At 40.8% G+C, this 16,113-nt stretch overlaps 1 protein-coding gene across 4 annotated transcripts in view; it reads left to right on the top strand.

The window, feature by feature from the left end:
- Window positions 1–421: 421 nt before the first annotated feature.
- The window catches only part of SEC24A (SEC24 homolog A, COPII coat complex component), a 63,770-nt gene continuing 48,078 nt past the window's right edge, over window positions 422–16,113 (top strand). For 2 of the 4 annotated variants that reach the window (XM_033409892.2, XM_004282115.4), the window contains exon 1: window positions 1,015–1,614. In XM_033409892.2, the coding sequence (XP_033265783.1) occupies window positions 1,518–1,614 (97 nt within the window). In that variant the 5' untranslated portion in view covers window positions 1,015–1,517. Of the gene's footprint in view, window positions 1,615–16,113 lie in introns of all 4 variants that reach the window. The other 2 variants (XM_033409893.2, XM_033409891.2) reach the window with 2 other exon arrangements.

Raw genomic sequence — 16,113 nt, 5'->3', positions numbered from 1 at the left:
ATAGGGGCTCTAAGCTGAAAACAGTTTGACCAAAAGTATCATCTTCATCCTAAAGAAGTCTTGTATACTGTACAAAGGAGTTTAATTTTTCCTACACAGCAAACACATTTTTACACATCTGAGGCAAATGATAAAAAAGGATAAAAGTTAACATTTAGTGTTTTGAATTCTTACTGTTCATTTTTCAGGCATCACACAGCAGTTTAGTTCTTACTCTTTTTGCATGTAATATAACATTTCATAATAGGCATTTGATATTAAGTGAATTAAGTAAGATGTATTTCACCCTTCACCGGTTTTGAAACTGTTGTTATGACATTTTAATGAACAGTACAAATCTGCAGTCTAAAGAAGGGCTTGATCATCAGCTCAGAACAGGAAAACCTAAGTAAAATGAAGGTGGCTAAGATGACTACTGAGATCATTAATTATGTTGTCTAATCACTCCAGTTTCTACCTCCCTTTGGCCTCAAAAGTTAAAAAAAAATCTTCTACTTGTAAGAAAAAAAAAAGTCTCCTTGACTAGAAAGGAAGTTTGAATATTGTACCTTACTGCAAACTCTTAGAAGAGGAAATAAAACTGCCATTTAAATATGCTGTTAATGAACTTTGGCGTGACTATGCTATATGAATCAGCGAGTTTCAAAATTAAAATGACTTCTGAATCCTCCGGTCAAAAAGCAAAGGCCTCCTCTTCGATTTGATTACTCTGAACACATGTACATAATTAACCACTCCTTTTTAAAAAATCCCTTACAATTTACACCTGGAATATGATGATGAAATGTGAAATGAAATACTGCAACGAACATTAATCAGCTCAGCTACTCGGCACAGTCTCAGGAGAGGACGATGACGTCTGTCCTCCCAGGTAATCTTCACAAAAACTCGAGGAGAGGAACTGTCATTCCCACCCCACGCAAGCTTCCACTGAAACCCTGACTGCCCTCACATCCCGGCCGTGCCGGCTAGATGACGTTCATCACGGCGGGGATTTCCGTATCGGTGACACACGCCACTTCCGGCCGACGGTGAGAGTGACGTGGCAGGAGAGGCCGAGCTCCGTCCTTCGGCCCGGGACACCCGGAGCTGTCAGGTGGCTTCAGGGCAGCCCTGCGGGGAAAGAAGAGCTCACCTATACCGGCAGCAGCTGCAAGGCCGGAGCCGGAAGTGCCACGTGTCCCGATTGCGCCTGCGCGGCCGGGGGCTGACAGGCAGTTCCGGCCGGGGCCTCCCTACGTCTCTCTCCGCTTGGCTGCTGCCTATCAGCCCGGCGTTCTCGGCCCCACCGGCCCGACTTCCAAGCCTCAGACCCCAGACCAAGCAGTCACCGCCGGCGGGCTAGGGAGAATGCGGCGCCATGCCTAGGGCTTCCTGCGCCGCCCTCTCTCTATCCCGCCTTCAGTTCTAAGTCGTTAGCCCCCTCCCTCCGCTTCCAGCAGTCGTCTTTCAACTCTCGGCTTGGCGCTGCCGCAGACGCCAACCAGCCCCTTCCAACCCCGATAAACATCGTCGTCATGTCCCAGCCCGGGATACCGGCCTCTGGCGGCGCCCCCATTGGCCTCCAGGCCCAGAACGGGGCCGCCCGGGCCTCGGGGTCTCCCTACACTAACGGTAAGTGCCGCCCGGGGGTGGGAGGTGGGGACGGGGCGCTGGGGACGGCAAAGTTTGGGCCCTGGCTCGAGCTGACCTTTGGTTGCTGCCGCCGTCTGAGGGGAGGGTGACTTTTCTGCCCGTGTCAGGAACGGCTGGAGGTGGGAGGCAGAGCCACGGACACCGCGGCTCGTCTTTGTTTTCCATATTTATGTATTTATTCTTTTGTTCAGCACACAGTCACTGAGCACTTGCTGTATGTAACGCCCCGGGTATACATGGGTGAAGAATACAGATTCGGTCCGTACCTCAGAACTGGCATACAAGGCTCATAGTGCCTGTTTATGTGCCTTTCCCCTCCTCGCCTCTTCACCCATGTCTTCTAGAGAGCAGAGTTTGGGGTCTGATTCATTTCGGTCCCGTCGGGCCTGCAGTGACGTGAGGGTCATACTCAGTGTGAATTTGCGGAGACGAATGGATGCTTGTGCTTTGGCGAGACCTCCTTAGGGCCTGCTTCATCTCTCCCTGAACCTTCCCCGAATTGTACTTAGGCCCCCTCGTTCAGTTTTTCAGCTTTAGAAGGGGAGATCTCCTGTTTGATTTCCAGAGGTCTTTACATCACTTGGAAAGTGGTTGGACACAAGTCTCTGAACCTCTGACCAGAGTGTACATGTGGCACTATAATTTGTCATTTGGTGTGAGGGTGTCTTCTAATTTTATACCCCTTCTAGGATTCTTTAAATTGTCGTGTGTTGTGATTTGCTAAGTTTATTATAATCGTTATAATAAAGACAGATTTTCTGCCAACAGTTTGCCAAGTTACCAATTTACTTATAAATCTTTGGTTCTTGGAAACAAAACTGGTAGAATAATATTAAAATGCTTAAGTTGTCCATTGGAATCTAAGATTGCTGTGAAGTTCGAGAAAATAATCAATGACTAAAATAGCTAATTTACATTGTTTTTAGAGACTACTGTTTTCTTTACAAAGAAGGCTCTAAAAGACTTTTAAAAATGTCTATGAGTAGGCAGGTATGTAGGCAGAAGCAAGAATAAGTGGGGGTAAGCACTGAAATGGTGTTAAGTTGAATCAGTTGTTCTTTTTCAAATTTACGGTAACATTATGTAAACTACATTTTATTCTAGGCTCTTTAGTTACATTTTCACCGAGGATGAAATTATTTTAAGACATTTCACTTTAAGGTCAAAACTCTTAAGCAAGATGTCTGTGGCTTTTTCTTATAATCTATAAATTGCAGTTTTACATGAGCTTTAAATGGCAAATCTTGTAAATATGCATGTAAACTTATATGTAAGTATATTTTTGATAATTTTGAAATGTTAAAGCAATTTAGCCACTGTATGTACTGTGTTGGAGATGTTGTCACTATGTTGATTTGATCCAGTCCAACAGACATTTGTTGCACACTTAAGTTCTGTCCTTAGGAATGTAAAAGAGAGTAAGAAAAGAGTCCCTGTATACAGGTTGCTCAGAGCCAATTCTGGAGTCAGATAGGGAAGGAAATCATAGGATTGCAAATATGTACCCCGACTTTTTAAAAAATATATATTTATTATTTATTTATTTATTTTTGGCTGTGTTGGATCTTTGTTGAGGCACACAGGATCTTTGCTGTGTGCAGGCTCTTCGTTGCGGTGCTCGGGCTTCTCTCTAGTGTGGCATGCAGATTTTCTCTTCTGTAGTTGTGGCACGCAGGCTCCACGGCGTGTGGGCTCTGTAGTTGTGGCGTGTGGGTTCCAGAGCGTGTGGGCTCTTTAGTTTGCGGCACAAGGGCTCTAGTTGAGGCGCGTGAGCACAGTAATTGTGGCATGCAGGCTTAGTTGCCCCGCAACATGTGGGATCTTAGTTCCCTGACCAGGGATTGAATCTGAGTCCCCTGAATTGTAAGGTGGATTCTTTATCACTGGACCACCAGGGAAGTCCGTATCCCCCACTTCTTAAAAAATAAGTTTCAGGGGCTTCCCTGGTGGCGCAGTGGTTGAGAGTCCGCCTGCCGATGCAGGCAACACGGGTTCGTGCCCCGGTCCGGGAAGATCCCACATGCCGCGGAGCGGCTGGGCCCGTGAGCCATGGCCGCTGAGCCTGCGCGTCCGGAGCCTGTGCTCCGCAACGGGAGAGGCCACAACAGTGAGAGGCCCGCGTACCACAAAAAAAAAAAAAAAAAAAAGTTTCAAGTGTATAACATTATAATTTGACATCTGTATACACTACAAAGTGATCACCACCACAAGTCTAGTTACCATCCATCACCATACACAGTTGGCCCTTTCACCCATTTCATCCATCTCCCAACCCCCTTCCCCTCTGGTAACCACTAATCTGATCTCTATATTGATGAGTTTTTGTTTTATTTTGTCTCTTCACTTGCTTTGTTTTTTTAGATTCGAAATATGAGTGAAATTATATGCTATTTGTCTTTGTCTGCTTATTTCACTTAGCATAGTACCTTCAAGTTCCATCCACGTTCTTGTAAATGGCAGGATTTCATTCTTTTTATGCATGAGTAATATTCCATTGTGTGTGTGTATATTTATCACATCTTCTTTATCCATTCATCCGCTGATGGACACTTAGGTTGTTTCCATATCTTGGCTGTTGTAAATAATGCTTCAGGGAACACGGGGGTACATATATCTGTCTGAATTAGTGTTTTTGTGTTCTTCAGATAATACCCGGAAGTGGAATAGCTGGGTCATGTGGTATATACCCTTGTTAAGATATAATTTTGACATTCTTTTTATAAGCCCCATTTCTAAAGTTTTTTGAAAAAGTATTCTCAGTAAAATGGCTAATGTCCTGTATTGGGTTCCTTTATTGTTCATCCCACTAATAATAAAGAGAGTAGGGATGTGGTGGAGAATTGGAGGGGAGGATATTTCTCTAGAAGGTGAAAAAAAAGTTCAGTGCTGGAATCTAATTTTTTTGGTTAATTCTTTCTAGGCACTTATTGCTGCTTAAATATTCTATTGAATTCTCTTACACTTCAGGTTTGATGTAGCTTGCTTAAATTACATATTACAGTTTAGTTGGATCTTTTGTTTTGTTTTTAGATTATAATCTAAAAGGTGACTGAGGAGTCACCTTTTTCACTTTTCTGTAACTTACTTTCATATTGTATAGTGTCATTATATTACAGGATGCCTCAATCTGGACATTTCTTTATGTGGTTGATTGTTATATTGCACTACAATCCAAAGTTTGTCTAGACAGGTTTTTCTAAGTCTCTGTGTAGATTTGTGTACACTTATTTCCTTTGTAGAAATTGATGGTGAAATTGCAAGACTACTTAAACTGGCAGATCTTCATCTGATTACCATGTAATAAGGGCTAAAGGCAAATCATTACTCCCACTTTTTAAAACAATTGTTTAATTTATTTATTTGTTTGCACAGGGTCTTAGTTGTGGCAGGCTAGCTCCTTAGTTGCAGCTCGAGTTTGACATGCAAACTCCTAGTTGTGGCATGCACTTGGGGTCTAGTTCCCTGGCCAGGGATCGAACCTGGGCCCCCTGCATTGGGAGCACAGAGTCTTAACCATGGCGCCACCAGGGAAGTCCCATGCCTCCCACTTCTAATTAGCTTCCTTATTGACTATTTGAGTCAATTTGCCAAGGCAGTTAGAAACTATAGTTTTATTAATAGTATTTTTTTGTAATATTATGTAATATTCAACTTTTTCCCTTATAGATTAAGAGTGAGAAGGATATTCTACACCCTCTCTCCCACCCAGATTACCCTGTTATAAAATAATATTAGCTTTCCCTCTAGACTGTAAGTCCTATGAGGACAAGAATATCTGTTTTTGCACATCATCCTCTCTCCAGCAGACTCACACGGTTTCTAGCACATTTAAGGAATTACCAGTTTTATCGAATGAATATCTTAGAATTGGGTATTTTGCAGTTTAGTTCACTAAACACGTGTCAACTTGTTCATGATGAGATTTGAGCTCATTTTCAACTTCTTTTTTTTTCTGGTGAAATTTTCTGTGGATTTTTGTACAGTAGTATCTGCTAAAACACAGTAGAATATGGGGGGGGGTTGGTCATCAGTTTAAATGCTAGACTTGTGCTCATCTCTCTATTTTAGGCATGACAGAAATGTAAATCTCTTTTAGTTTCACTATGAGGAAAACCGTATTTATGATGTTGTATTTTTAATATAGGAAGTCTTTAGTCGTGATCAAAGCATGTTGAGAATAAGATTGGCATGTGGTCTATAATACTGATTGTTGTGGCTGAGTTCCCTTTAATGTTTTCTGTGGGCACAGTAACTTTGGACTCTCATAAGACTCTTTGCATACCTCTAATAGAACTTACTGCATTGAGCTTCTGGTTAGTCTCTGCTGTTAGACTGGGAACTCCTGAAAGACATAAAATAGTAATAGTAAGCACTAACATTTACTGTTTACTTACTGTATGCCCAGTCACTGTGCTAGGTTGCATTATATGCATCATTTCATTTAATCCTCACAACAGCTCTATGATAAGAGAACTGTTAGGTTTACTGACCAGGAAACTGAGATGAGTGGTCAAGCAACTGGTTCAAGGTCACACAGCTAATACGTTGTGGAACCTAGATTTTAAACTAGGCAGTCTTATTTAACCACTGTTATTCAGCTTACCTGGTAGTTATGCCTGAATCAAGGATCAGAACCTTCTCTTTGGTTTCTTTATGTAGGTGGATACATATAATTAGAGTAAACATTTGCTGATATTTTTTGAAATTGCCACCTAGCTTAGTTTCCTTTGGATTGTAATTAATATATGACCTGACCTTCACTTTTGTTAGTATTGAGTCCATTTCTTTGCTGTTTCAGTATCACATTTCATAAACGTCTTGTAGACCCTGAAATTGCCCATACCCCCACTTTGATTCTTAATATTTGCTCTTCCTCTTTGATTGCTTTCTTAAAACCCGTATGTCTAGTGACTGACTCACAAGCTGTTTTCATGCAGTAGCATCCATTTGTTGCACTTACAGTTTCAATTGGTAACTTTTTAAGTGATCAGAATGTATTTTGATGTGTGAGATCTTTCCCCCCTTACCTTACTATTAAATTTATGTGAAAAGGTAGTTCATTCATTGTGTTCTTGTGACTGTTCAGTAGGCTTCCTTGAAGAAACTTGTAAAGTTAACCTTTATTTTGTATTTATTGAGATAGTGTATCAGAAGTATCTTTTAAGTTTTACATTCTAGATTTCATGAATAATAATATGTCAATCATTTTTATATGTCACTGGTTTCTAAAGTTCACAAAGTTCATTTTGAAGTATGTGAGGATCACCAGTACATGAAAATTTTACTAATGTAAATTCTGGGATTCCATTGAGTCCTATAGAATAGGAATTTACAAAGGTAGAACCTAGTATCTCTTTGTTTTTGAAGCTGCTGTTTGGGTGATTGAGAAGCAATCACCTGCATCTATTTTTTTTTTTCTTTTTTTTTTTTGCGGTACGCGGGCCTCTCACTGTTGTGGCCTCTCCCGTTGCGGAGCACAGGCTCCGGACGCGCAGGCTCAGCGGCCATGGCTCACGGGCCCAGCCGCTCCGCGGCATGTGGGATCTTCCCGGACCGGGGCATGAACCCGTGTCCCCTGCATCGGCAGGTGGACTCTCAACCACTGCGTCACCAGGGAAGCCCCACCTGCATCTATTTTAATCTCTCATTTGTTTCTTTTCTACTGTTTCTAATTTGGCTTCTACTTCTATACATCCACCAAAACTGCCCTTAATAAGGCCACAAATGACTTCTTGGTTATTAAGTATGTAAAATATTTTTCTTTTAATTGCTATCTTTTAATTGCTCTCTTTTTCCTAAAATGTTGGTGTTCCTCAGAGCTTTCTGACCTGGTTCCCTTCTTTTTCTTTTTTTCTTAAAAAAAACAAAAAACAATAAACACAGTAAACATTTATTATTTCACATAATTTCTGTGGCTGGCTCTTTTCTTACTCTGCACATACTCCCTGCATGATATTAATTCTCATGATAGCAAATATTGTACATATGCCAGTGAGTTCCAAAGTTATATAATAAGCTGAAACCCATATAGATAGGTGTCTTTCTATTGGACATTTCCACGTGAATCTCTTGGTGACACCTAAAGTATGTTGAAAATAATTCTACATTCCCTCTTCCCTTTGCTATTCCCTGCCTTCCCCAGTTCTTTTCTCCTCCTTCTGTCCCAGTGAATGGCACTGCCATCTACTGACTTGCACAGGTCAGAATCCTGGGAATCATCCTTGGTTCCTTCCCCACTTCAATTCCACATCAATTCGTATATTCAGTCTCCATATTCAATTCCACATCAAATTTCATTGGTTCAACTTCCTCTATCAGTTTTTTTTTTTTTTTTTGGCCACACTGCGTGGCTTTTGGAATCTTAGTTATATATACTATATACCATCTTAATAGGGGAAGGGGAGAGAGAGAAGGGTACTTATGGGAAAACAATTTTTAGGAAAGATAAATTGGTCCTTAGTAGCATAGATGGGAGACTTGATCATTTTGTGACAGGGTATGTTTAGGTGTGGTGTGGAGAATTATCATCTCAGGTAATGAGGCAGTCTTCTCTGGTTGCTCCTTGGGAGGAGATATATGACAACTTAATCCTTTTGAGTTCTTTTGGGAAGCTCTGCTTTTGGGCAGGTAAATGATTCCCAAAACTCATGCCCTGTACTCAAAATAATTTTTATGCCATGGTGGTATATTCTGGACCCCTTTAATGTCTCTGATCTATTATTTTGATGGGCTACATAATTTATTAATGACTTCAAAATAATATAATTAAAATCCATTTAGTGAAAACTTCATTACGTATTTACTACTACATTTCTAATGAACTATTGCAAGTTGATACATATAAAAATAAAAATTTCACATTATAAGTCACTCAAAATGGATCTATGATAATGACTACTACAAAGCAGTTTCTTTTGTATTTGTCTTTCTATTTGCATATTCTTTTCATTTTCTTCGTTGATATACTGTAAGACTTTTGCTTATTTTGTGCATTTTGTTGATATTTGGCTTTCACTTGGCTGCACTTGGCTTGAAGGCCTCTGGCATATTGGCCTGTGATAAAACAATAAATAAAAATACGAGAGTGGGCCATGAAATCTTGTGGCAATACAAGGTGTGAGATGTTGGTTTTTATCCAGATGACCCAAAATATGCTTATAAGTTAACTTTTTACAAATGTTTTCATTGATTCAAACACCTCTGTATTCCCACCGCTGCTGTTTAGTCAATTATTTCTTACCTGGATTACTGCTATAGACTCCAGTCTCTTCCAATCTCTGATCTCTCCTCCAATCCCCAAGAGGTTCTTTTATGTCCTAACCTCCTGTCTCACTTCAGTCACTTGACTCTGTGGTGCCATACTGATTTTTCAGACTGACCTTTCATGGCCACAGGTGATTGCACATGTTGTTCCTTTTTCTGGGAACACCCTTGACAGTCCTTTTCCTGGGGCTAACTCCTGTTATCTGTTAAGATTTCACTCTGTTTTGTCCCTGCCTGGTTATATGTCTTCCTGTTTGGACTATAGCTACTTGAGGGCAGGGATGGAGTGGACCTTACTCACCTTGTGTCCTCAGTAGATATTTAGTAAAATCTGTCTTTTCAATTAGTCAGTGAATGGAGTGTTCCTAACCATTTGTAATAAAATGAATGATTAGCCTAAATATAGTGTTGACAATAAAATTAATTAATAGTCTAAGATCTAAGAAAGAAATGAAAATTTTATTCCACCTAACCTGAGGATTATAACCTGGAAGACAGTCTTTTAGAGAGCTCTGAGGAATATTCCACCTGTTAGAGGTCAAAGTACAGTTATATACCTTTTTGCGACAAAGGAGTATACATCAAATCACGTACAGTTTACATAATCCAGATCTGGATGTACAAAGCTAGTAGTAGAGCGTTCTTGGCAGAGTAAAAAGTGAAGAACCCTACAGTAGAAGCATTTTTAAGCTTGTTGAAGGAACATTAAGAAGGTGGATGTGGCTGGAGCTGAGCAGAGAGGAAGAGTAGGAAGTTCTTTGAATAGCTTGCTAGTAATGGCCTTTGGCCATTAAAACAGAGTAATTGATGTCAGTTCACATAGTGACCTTACCATAATCAGTTACTAAACTCAAAGAATTGGTGTTCCATTATACAGACAGGGCTTTCAGTCTCTAGTGGAAATTATTCATTAAGCCATTTCGGATTATATGATAAACTGTTATAAGGTAGAATTGTAAAGGTATGTGTTTATTTGGAACTGCAAATCTGCTCCAAGTCGGCTTAAATACAGCCTGCATAGACATCTTTCCAAAGTTAGAGATATCAGATAAAAAGACCCCTTGGCCTATACAGATGAACAGATATTATTCACTAATAGCAAAGTCAAATTAGGATGGAAACAGCCTAATAAGAGAAGAACCATGCATAATTAATACAACAAAGATAGAACTAATGAATCTGTGGTTCAAGACATTGGCTTATTGTCTGAGTTGACATAGTCTATGTTAAACCTAATCTTAAAGAAAAATTGAACTTTATATTAAAATTTGCTTAAAGAACAAGTGAAAAACAAATAGAATCAGAAAACTACAGGCTACTTACTTCCAGATCAGAAAGAACATATGTATTATCCTGGCACTGTTTCATTAAAATAAAATGAATGTTCAATATTTAAAACAAAGAAAGTCGGAAATGAGACCAGAAAGGAGGCCAGGGACATAGAGGATGTTATAAGCTAAGATAAAGACTTTGAAAGTTTTGAGTAGGAAGTTGATATGATCCATGTTTTAAAAGGTAATAGGATGTGTAGGAAATAAATCATAGAGGGATAAAGGAGGATGCAAACGTATCAGTTGGTCACGGGCTTTCAGACTTTGACTATAATCTACAATAAGAAATATTTTAGTGACCCAGTATATATATTCATATATGTATGTATTTGTAATGAAACCTCACAGTACTTGCCTTATTACATATAATGTCCTGCGATATTTTTCATTCTTAACTATGTTCTTTTTCACTACTAAAAAGATAGTTTGTAACCCACTGATATTTTCCATTCTTTTTTTAAAATTAATTAATTTTATTTTTTGGCTGCATTGGGTCTTCATTGCTGCGTGCAGGGTTTCTCTAGTTGCGGTTAGCAGGGGCTACTTTTCATTGCGGTGTGCCTGCTTCTCAATGCAGTGGCTTCTCTTGTTACGGAGCACGGGCTCTAGGCGCTTGGGCTTCAGTAGTTGTGGCCTGTGGGCTCAGTATTTGTGGCTCATGGGCTCTAGAGCACAGGTTCAGTAGTTGTGGTGCATGGGCTTAGTTGCTTTGTGGCATGTGGGATCTTCCTGGACCAGGGCTCAAACCCGTGTCCCCTGCATTGGCAGGTGGATTCTTAACCACTGCACCACCAGGGAAGTCCGATATTTTCCATTCTTAACTATCTTTTTTTTTTTTTTTTAACTAGCTTCATTCACTTTATTTTTCTCATAGAAAACTATGTGGTGGCTACAGCTTGAGCCTGTGTCCTCTGCATGGAAACTCTGGTGTGGGTCTTTACAAGATGGTCAGTGAATTCCTGATACGGAGACTTGGTGAACACCGTCTCTTTCCAGAGATCAGAAGTGAGATAACTGTAGGTCTTGGAAATGCCATCAAAAGTGGCCTTGGTGGGCTTCCCTGGTGGCGCAGTGGTTGAGAGTCCGCCTGCCGATGCAGGGGACACGGGTACGTGCCCCGGTCCGGGAAGATCCCACATGCTGCGGAGCGGCTGGGCCCGTGAGCCATGGCCGCTGAGCCTGCGCGTCCGGAGCCTGTGCTCCGCAACGGGAGAGGCCACACAGTGAGAGGCCCACGTACCGCAAAAAGAAAAAAAAAAAAAAAAAGTGGCCTTGGTGAAGTTGCCCAGGGTGGCGGTGCAGCCCCTGGCAGAGGTGTAGCAGTCATCAGTTCCAGCCATCATCAGTAGCTTCTTGGGCACAGGGCTGAGAGGATGCCATTGCACCTGGGGGCAGGGATGAAGTGCACCAGCGCAGAGCCACAGCGGCCAGTCACCTTGCAAGGGCTAGTATGGGGCTTGCCAATCTTGTTCCCCCAGTAGCCTCGCTGCACGGGAACGATGGAGAGCTTGGCCAGAATGATGGTCCCACAGATGGCATTACTAAAAAGATAGTTTGTAACTCATTGATTTCATAACTCATTAATTAATTGTATCCACTGTTTGAAACAGTGTTAATGTACTATGACAAAGCATCCTTGTACAATGAGAACATTTGTAGAGACTCATATGTAAGGTGACTTCTTTTTTGAGAAATAATTTTTGAGGAAAATGTCACCTTATAATTGGACATTTATGGTGCTTTGAATAATAGATACCCTTTTAACTACTTAGAAGTGAAAATAAATGTTCTATTCATAGTATTTACAAACTACTTACAAAATCCCTAACAACAAGTTAACCAAATTTAATTAATTAATTTTTAAGTTTAAAAAAATTATTTTACTTTATTTATTTTTGGCTGTGCTGGGTCTTCGTTGCTGTGCACAGGCTTTCTCTAGTTGTGGCAAGTGGGGGCTACTCTTTGTTGCAGTGCGCTGGCTTCTCATTGCGGTGGTTTCTCTTGTTGCAGAGCACGGGCTCTAGGCACACGGGCTCGCGGGCTCTAGAGCGCAGGCTCAGTAGTTGTGGCACATGGGTTTGGTTGCTCTGTGGCATGTGGGATCTTCCTGGACCAGGGACACCAGGGAACCCGTGTCTCCTGCATTGGCAGGCGGATTCTTAACCACTGCGCCACCAGGGAAGCCCCTAAATTTAATTTAAATAAGGTATAAGACATCTTTACGAAAAAAGCATGAAATATAATTGGAAGATATAAAACAAGTTTTGAATAAATGGAGAGATATATACCATGTTTATGGTAGAAAGGAAGTTGTTTTTGTTTTTGTTTCTTTCCAGCTGTGCTGCATGGCTTGTGGGATCTTAGTTCCCTGACCAGGGATTGAACCCTGGCCCTCGGCAGTGAAAGTGCAGAGTCCTAACCACTGGACCGCCAGGGAATTCCTGAAAGATTTTCTATCATAAAATGTCAAACAATCCAAAATGAATATATAAATCAAATGTAATTCCTATTGACATTTTACTTTTTTTGTGTGGGAGACTGCATAAAGTAGTCTTATATTTTTGTGTATGTCTGAAAATTTTCATAATAAAAAGGTTTATAAGAAAGATATCATACTTACCTCTCTATAACTTCCCTTTTTTCTCTTAGTATTCTTTTTTTTTTTTTTTGCCATACGCAGGCCTCTCACTGTTGCGGCCTCTCCCATTGCGGAGCACAGGCTCCGGACGCACAGGCTCAGCGGCCATGGCTCACGGGCCTAGCCGCTCTGCGGCATGTGGGATCTTCCTGGACCGGGGCACGAACCCGTGTCCCCTGCATCGGCAGGTGGACTCTCAACAACTGCGCCACCAGGGAAGCCCTCTCTTAGTATTCTTTTTGTAATTTATTTCAGTTGGTAGATGTACATCTGGTTTATTCATTTTATTGATAATTAGCCCATTGTGTGACTAATCTACAATTTATTTATTCAGTCTCCTGCTGATGGATATTTAATTTGTTTCCAATTTTCCATTATTATAAACATTGCTGCAACTAACACATATGGATCTATTTCTTTTGTCCTGGAAGGATACCTGTTTTTTTTTTTTTTGCAGAGCAATGCGTATAGACTCTCTCTCCCCAGCTACATATTACTTATGTGTGTATGCTTTTGTAGGCCTCCTAATCCTACCTCTCTCTATATGTGCATATGCTTATGTATGTTTGTATAAGTATTGTGTAATTTATGAAACGATTCAAATTAGGCTGATGATATTTGTACATTGCTTGCATGGATTGAGGGGGTATGATTGGAAGATACGTATTTTCTTTTTATACCTTTTGAATGTAAAAAGTCCAAAGAAATTAGGTTTGTATGTGTGCCATCTTTTGAAAAATATTCATCTTATTTCTTTTCATTGTTTAGTTTTATGGGCAAAAATGACAGCATATTCCTTAGAAGTGGTGATTCTAGAGATTAATATTTTTTAATTAATTAATTAATTTTTGGCTGTGTTGGGTCTTCGTTTCTGTGTGAGGGCTTTCTCCAGTTGCGGCAAGCGGGGACCACTCTTCATCGCGGTGCACGGGCCTCTCACTGTCACAGCCTCTCCCGTTGTGGAGCACAGGCTCCAGACGCGCAGGCTCAGTAATTGTGGCTCACGGGCTTAGTTGCTCCGCGGCATGTGGGATCTTCCAAGACGAAGGCTCGAACCCGTGTCCCCTGCATTAGCAGGCAGATTCTTAACCACTGCGCCACCAGGGAAGCCCTAGAGATTAATTTTTTAATAACAGCTTTAAAATGTACAGGTCAATGATTTTTAGTGTATTCACTGAAAATTGCAACCATCACTACAATCAGTTTTAAAATATCTTTATCACCCCCAAAAAAGAAACCCCATATCCATTAGCAGTTACTACCCATTCCCTCCTTCCAGCTGTTGTAACCACAAATCTACCTCTGTGTTTGTGGGTTTTCCTGTTCTGAACATTTTATATAAATGATTTATACAGTGTATGATCTTTTGTGACTAATGCCTTTCAGTTAGTATAAAGTTGGGACTTCCCTGGTGGTCCAGTGGTTAAGAATCCGTCTTGCAATGCAGGGGACGCCGGTTAGATCCCTGGTTGGGAAACTAAGATCCCACATGCCGCGAGGCAGCTAAGCCTGCGAGCCACAACTACTGAGCCCACACCCACAGCTAGAGAGCCTGTGTGCTGCAACTACAGAGCCCACACGCTCTGGAGCCCGTGTGCCACAACTAGAGAGAAGCCCGTGCACTGCAATGAGGAGCCCATGTGCCACAATGAAGGATCCCACGAGCCACAACTAACACCTGATGCAATAAATAAATAAACAAACATAAAATGTTAAAAAAACACTAATAATCTCAATAGTCTTTTAAAAAAATAAAGTTTTCAAGGTTCATCTGTATTATAGCATGTCATCAGTACTTCATTCCTTTTTATGACCAAATAATATACCATTGTATGGTTATGCCTCTTTTGTTTATCTGTTCATTAGTTGATGGACATTTGGGTTGTTTCTCCTTTTTGGATATTACAAATAATGATGTTATGAACATTTGTGTACAAGGTTTTATGCAGACTAGGAGTGGAATTGCTGGATTATATAACTATGTTTAACATTTGAAGAACTGCCAAACTATTTTCCAATGTAGTTGTACCATTTTACATTTCCACTAGCAATGTATGAGCTTTCCAGTTTCTCCACATCCTTGTCAACAGTTGTCACTTTCTAGCTTTTTCTTTATAACCGTCCTAGTTGGTGTGAGTGGTATCTCACTGTGTTTTTTTTTTTTTTTTTCTTGGCTGCATTGGGTCTTTGTTGCTGCACGTGGGCTTTCTCTAGTTGTGGTGAGTGGGAGCTACTCTTCGTTGTGGTGTGCAGGATTCTCGTTGCAATGGCTTCTCTTGTTGTGGAGCACGGGCTCTAGGTGTGCCGGCTTCAGTAGTTGCAGCATGTGGGCTTCAGTAGTTGTGGCTCGTGGGGTCTAGAGCACAGGCTCAGTAGTTGTGGTGCACAGGCTTAGTTGCTCTGTGGCATGTTGGATCTTCCTGGACCAGGGATCGAACCCATGTCCCCTGCATTGGCAGGCGGATTCTTAACCACTGCGCCACCCTCATTGTGGTTTTGATTTGCAGTTCTCTAATGACTAATAATGTTGAACATTTTTGCATGTGCTTACTGGCCATTTGTTTACCTCTTTGGAAATATATTTGAATGCTATTTAAAGCCTTTGCTCATTTTTTTAACATCTTTATTGGCGTATAATTGCTACGCAATGGTGTGTTAGTTTCTGCTTTGTAACAAAGTGAATCAGCCATACATACACATATATCCCCATATCTCTTCCCTCTTGCGTCTCCCTCCCACCCTTCCTATCCCACCCCTCTAGGTGGTCACAAAGCACCGAGCTGATCTCCGTGTTATGTGGCTGCTTCCCACTAGCTATTGATTTTACATTTGGTAGTGTATATATGTCCATGCCACTCTCTCACTTTGTCCCAGCTTACCCTTACCCCTTCCCTTGTCCTCAAGTCCATTCTCTACATCTGCGTCTTTATTCCTCTCCTGCCGCTAGGTTCATCAGAACAATTTTTTTCTTTTTTTTTTTTTATATTCCATATATATGTGTTAGCATACGGTATTTGTTTTTCTCTTTCTGGCTTACTTCACTCTGTATGATAGATTGTAGGTGCATCCACCTCACTACAAATAACTCAATTTCGTTTCTTTTTATGGCTGAGTAATATTCCATTGTATATATGTGCCATATCTTCTTTATCCATTCATCTGTTCTTTGGTCATTTTTAATTAGGTTATTTGTCTTTTCATTGTTGGGTTATAAGAGCACCATATGTTTTACTGTATTTTTTAAAG

This window comes from Orcinus orca, chromosome 3, assembly GCF_937001465.1.
Source record: "Orcinus orca chromosome 3, mOrcOrc1.1, whole genome shotgun sequence".
NCBI lineage: Eukaryota > Metazoa > Chordata > Mammalia > Artiodactyla > Delphinidae > Orcinus > Orcinus orca.
Note: the sequence above shows the minus strand (reverse complement) of the source record. Positions and strands in the feature narration are given on the sequence as shown.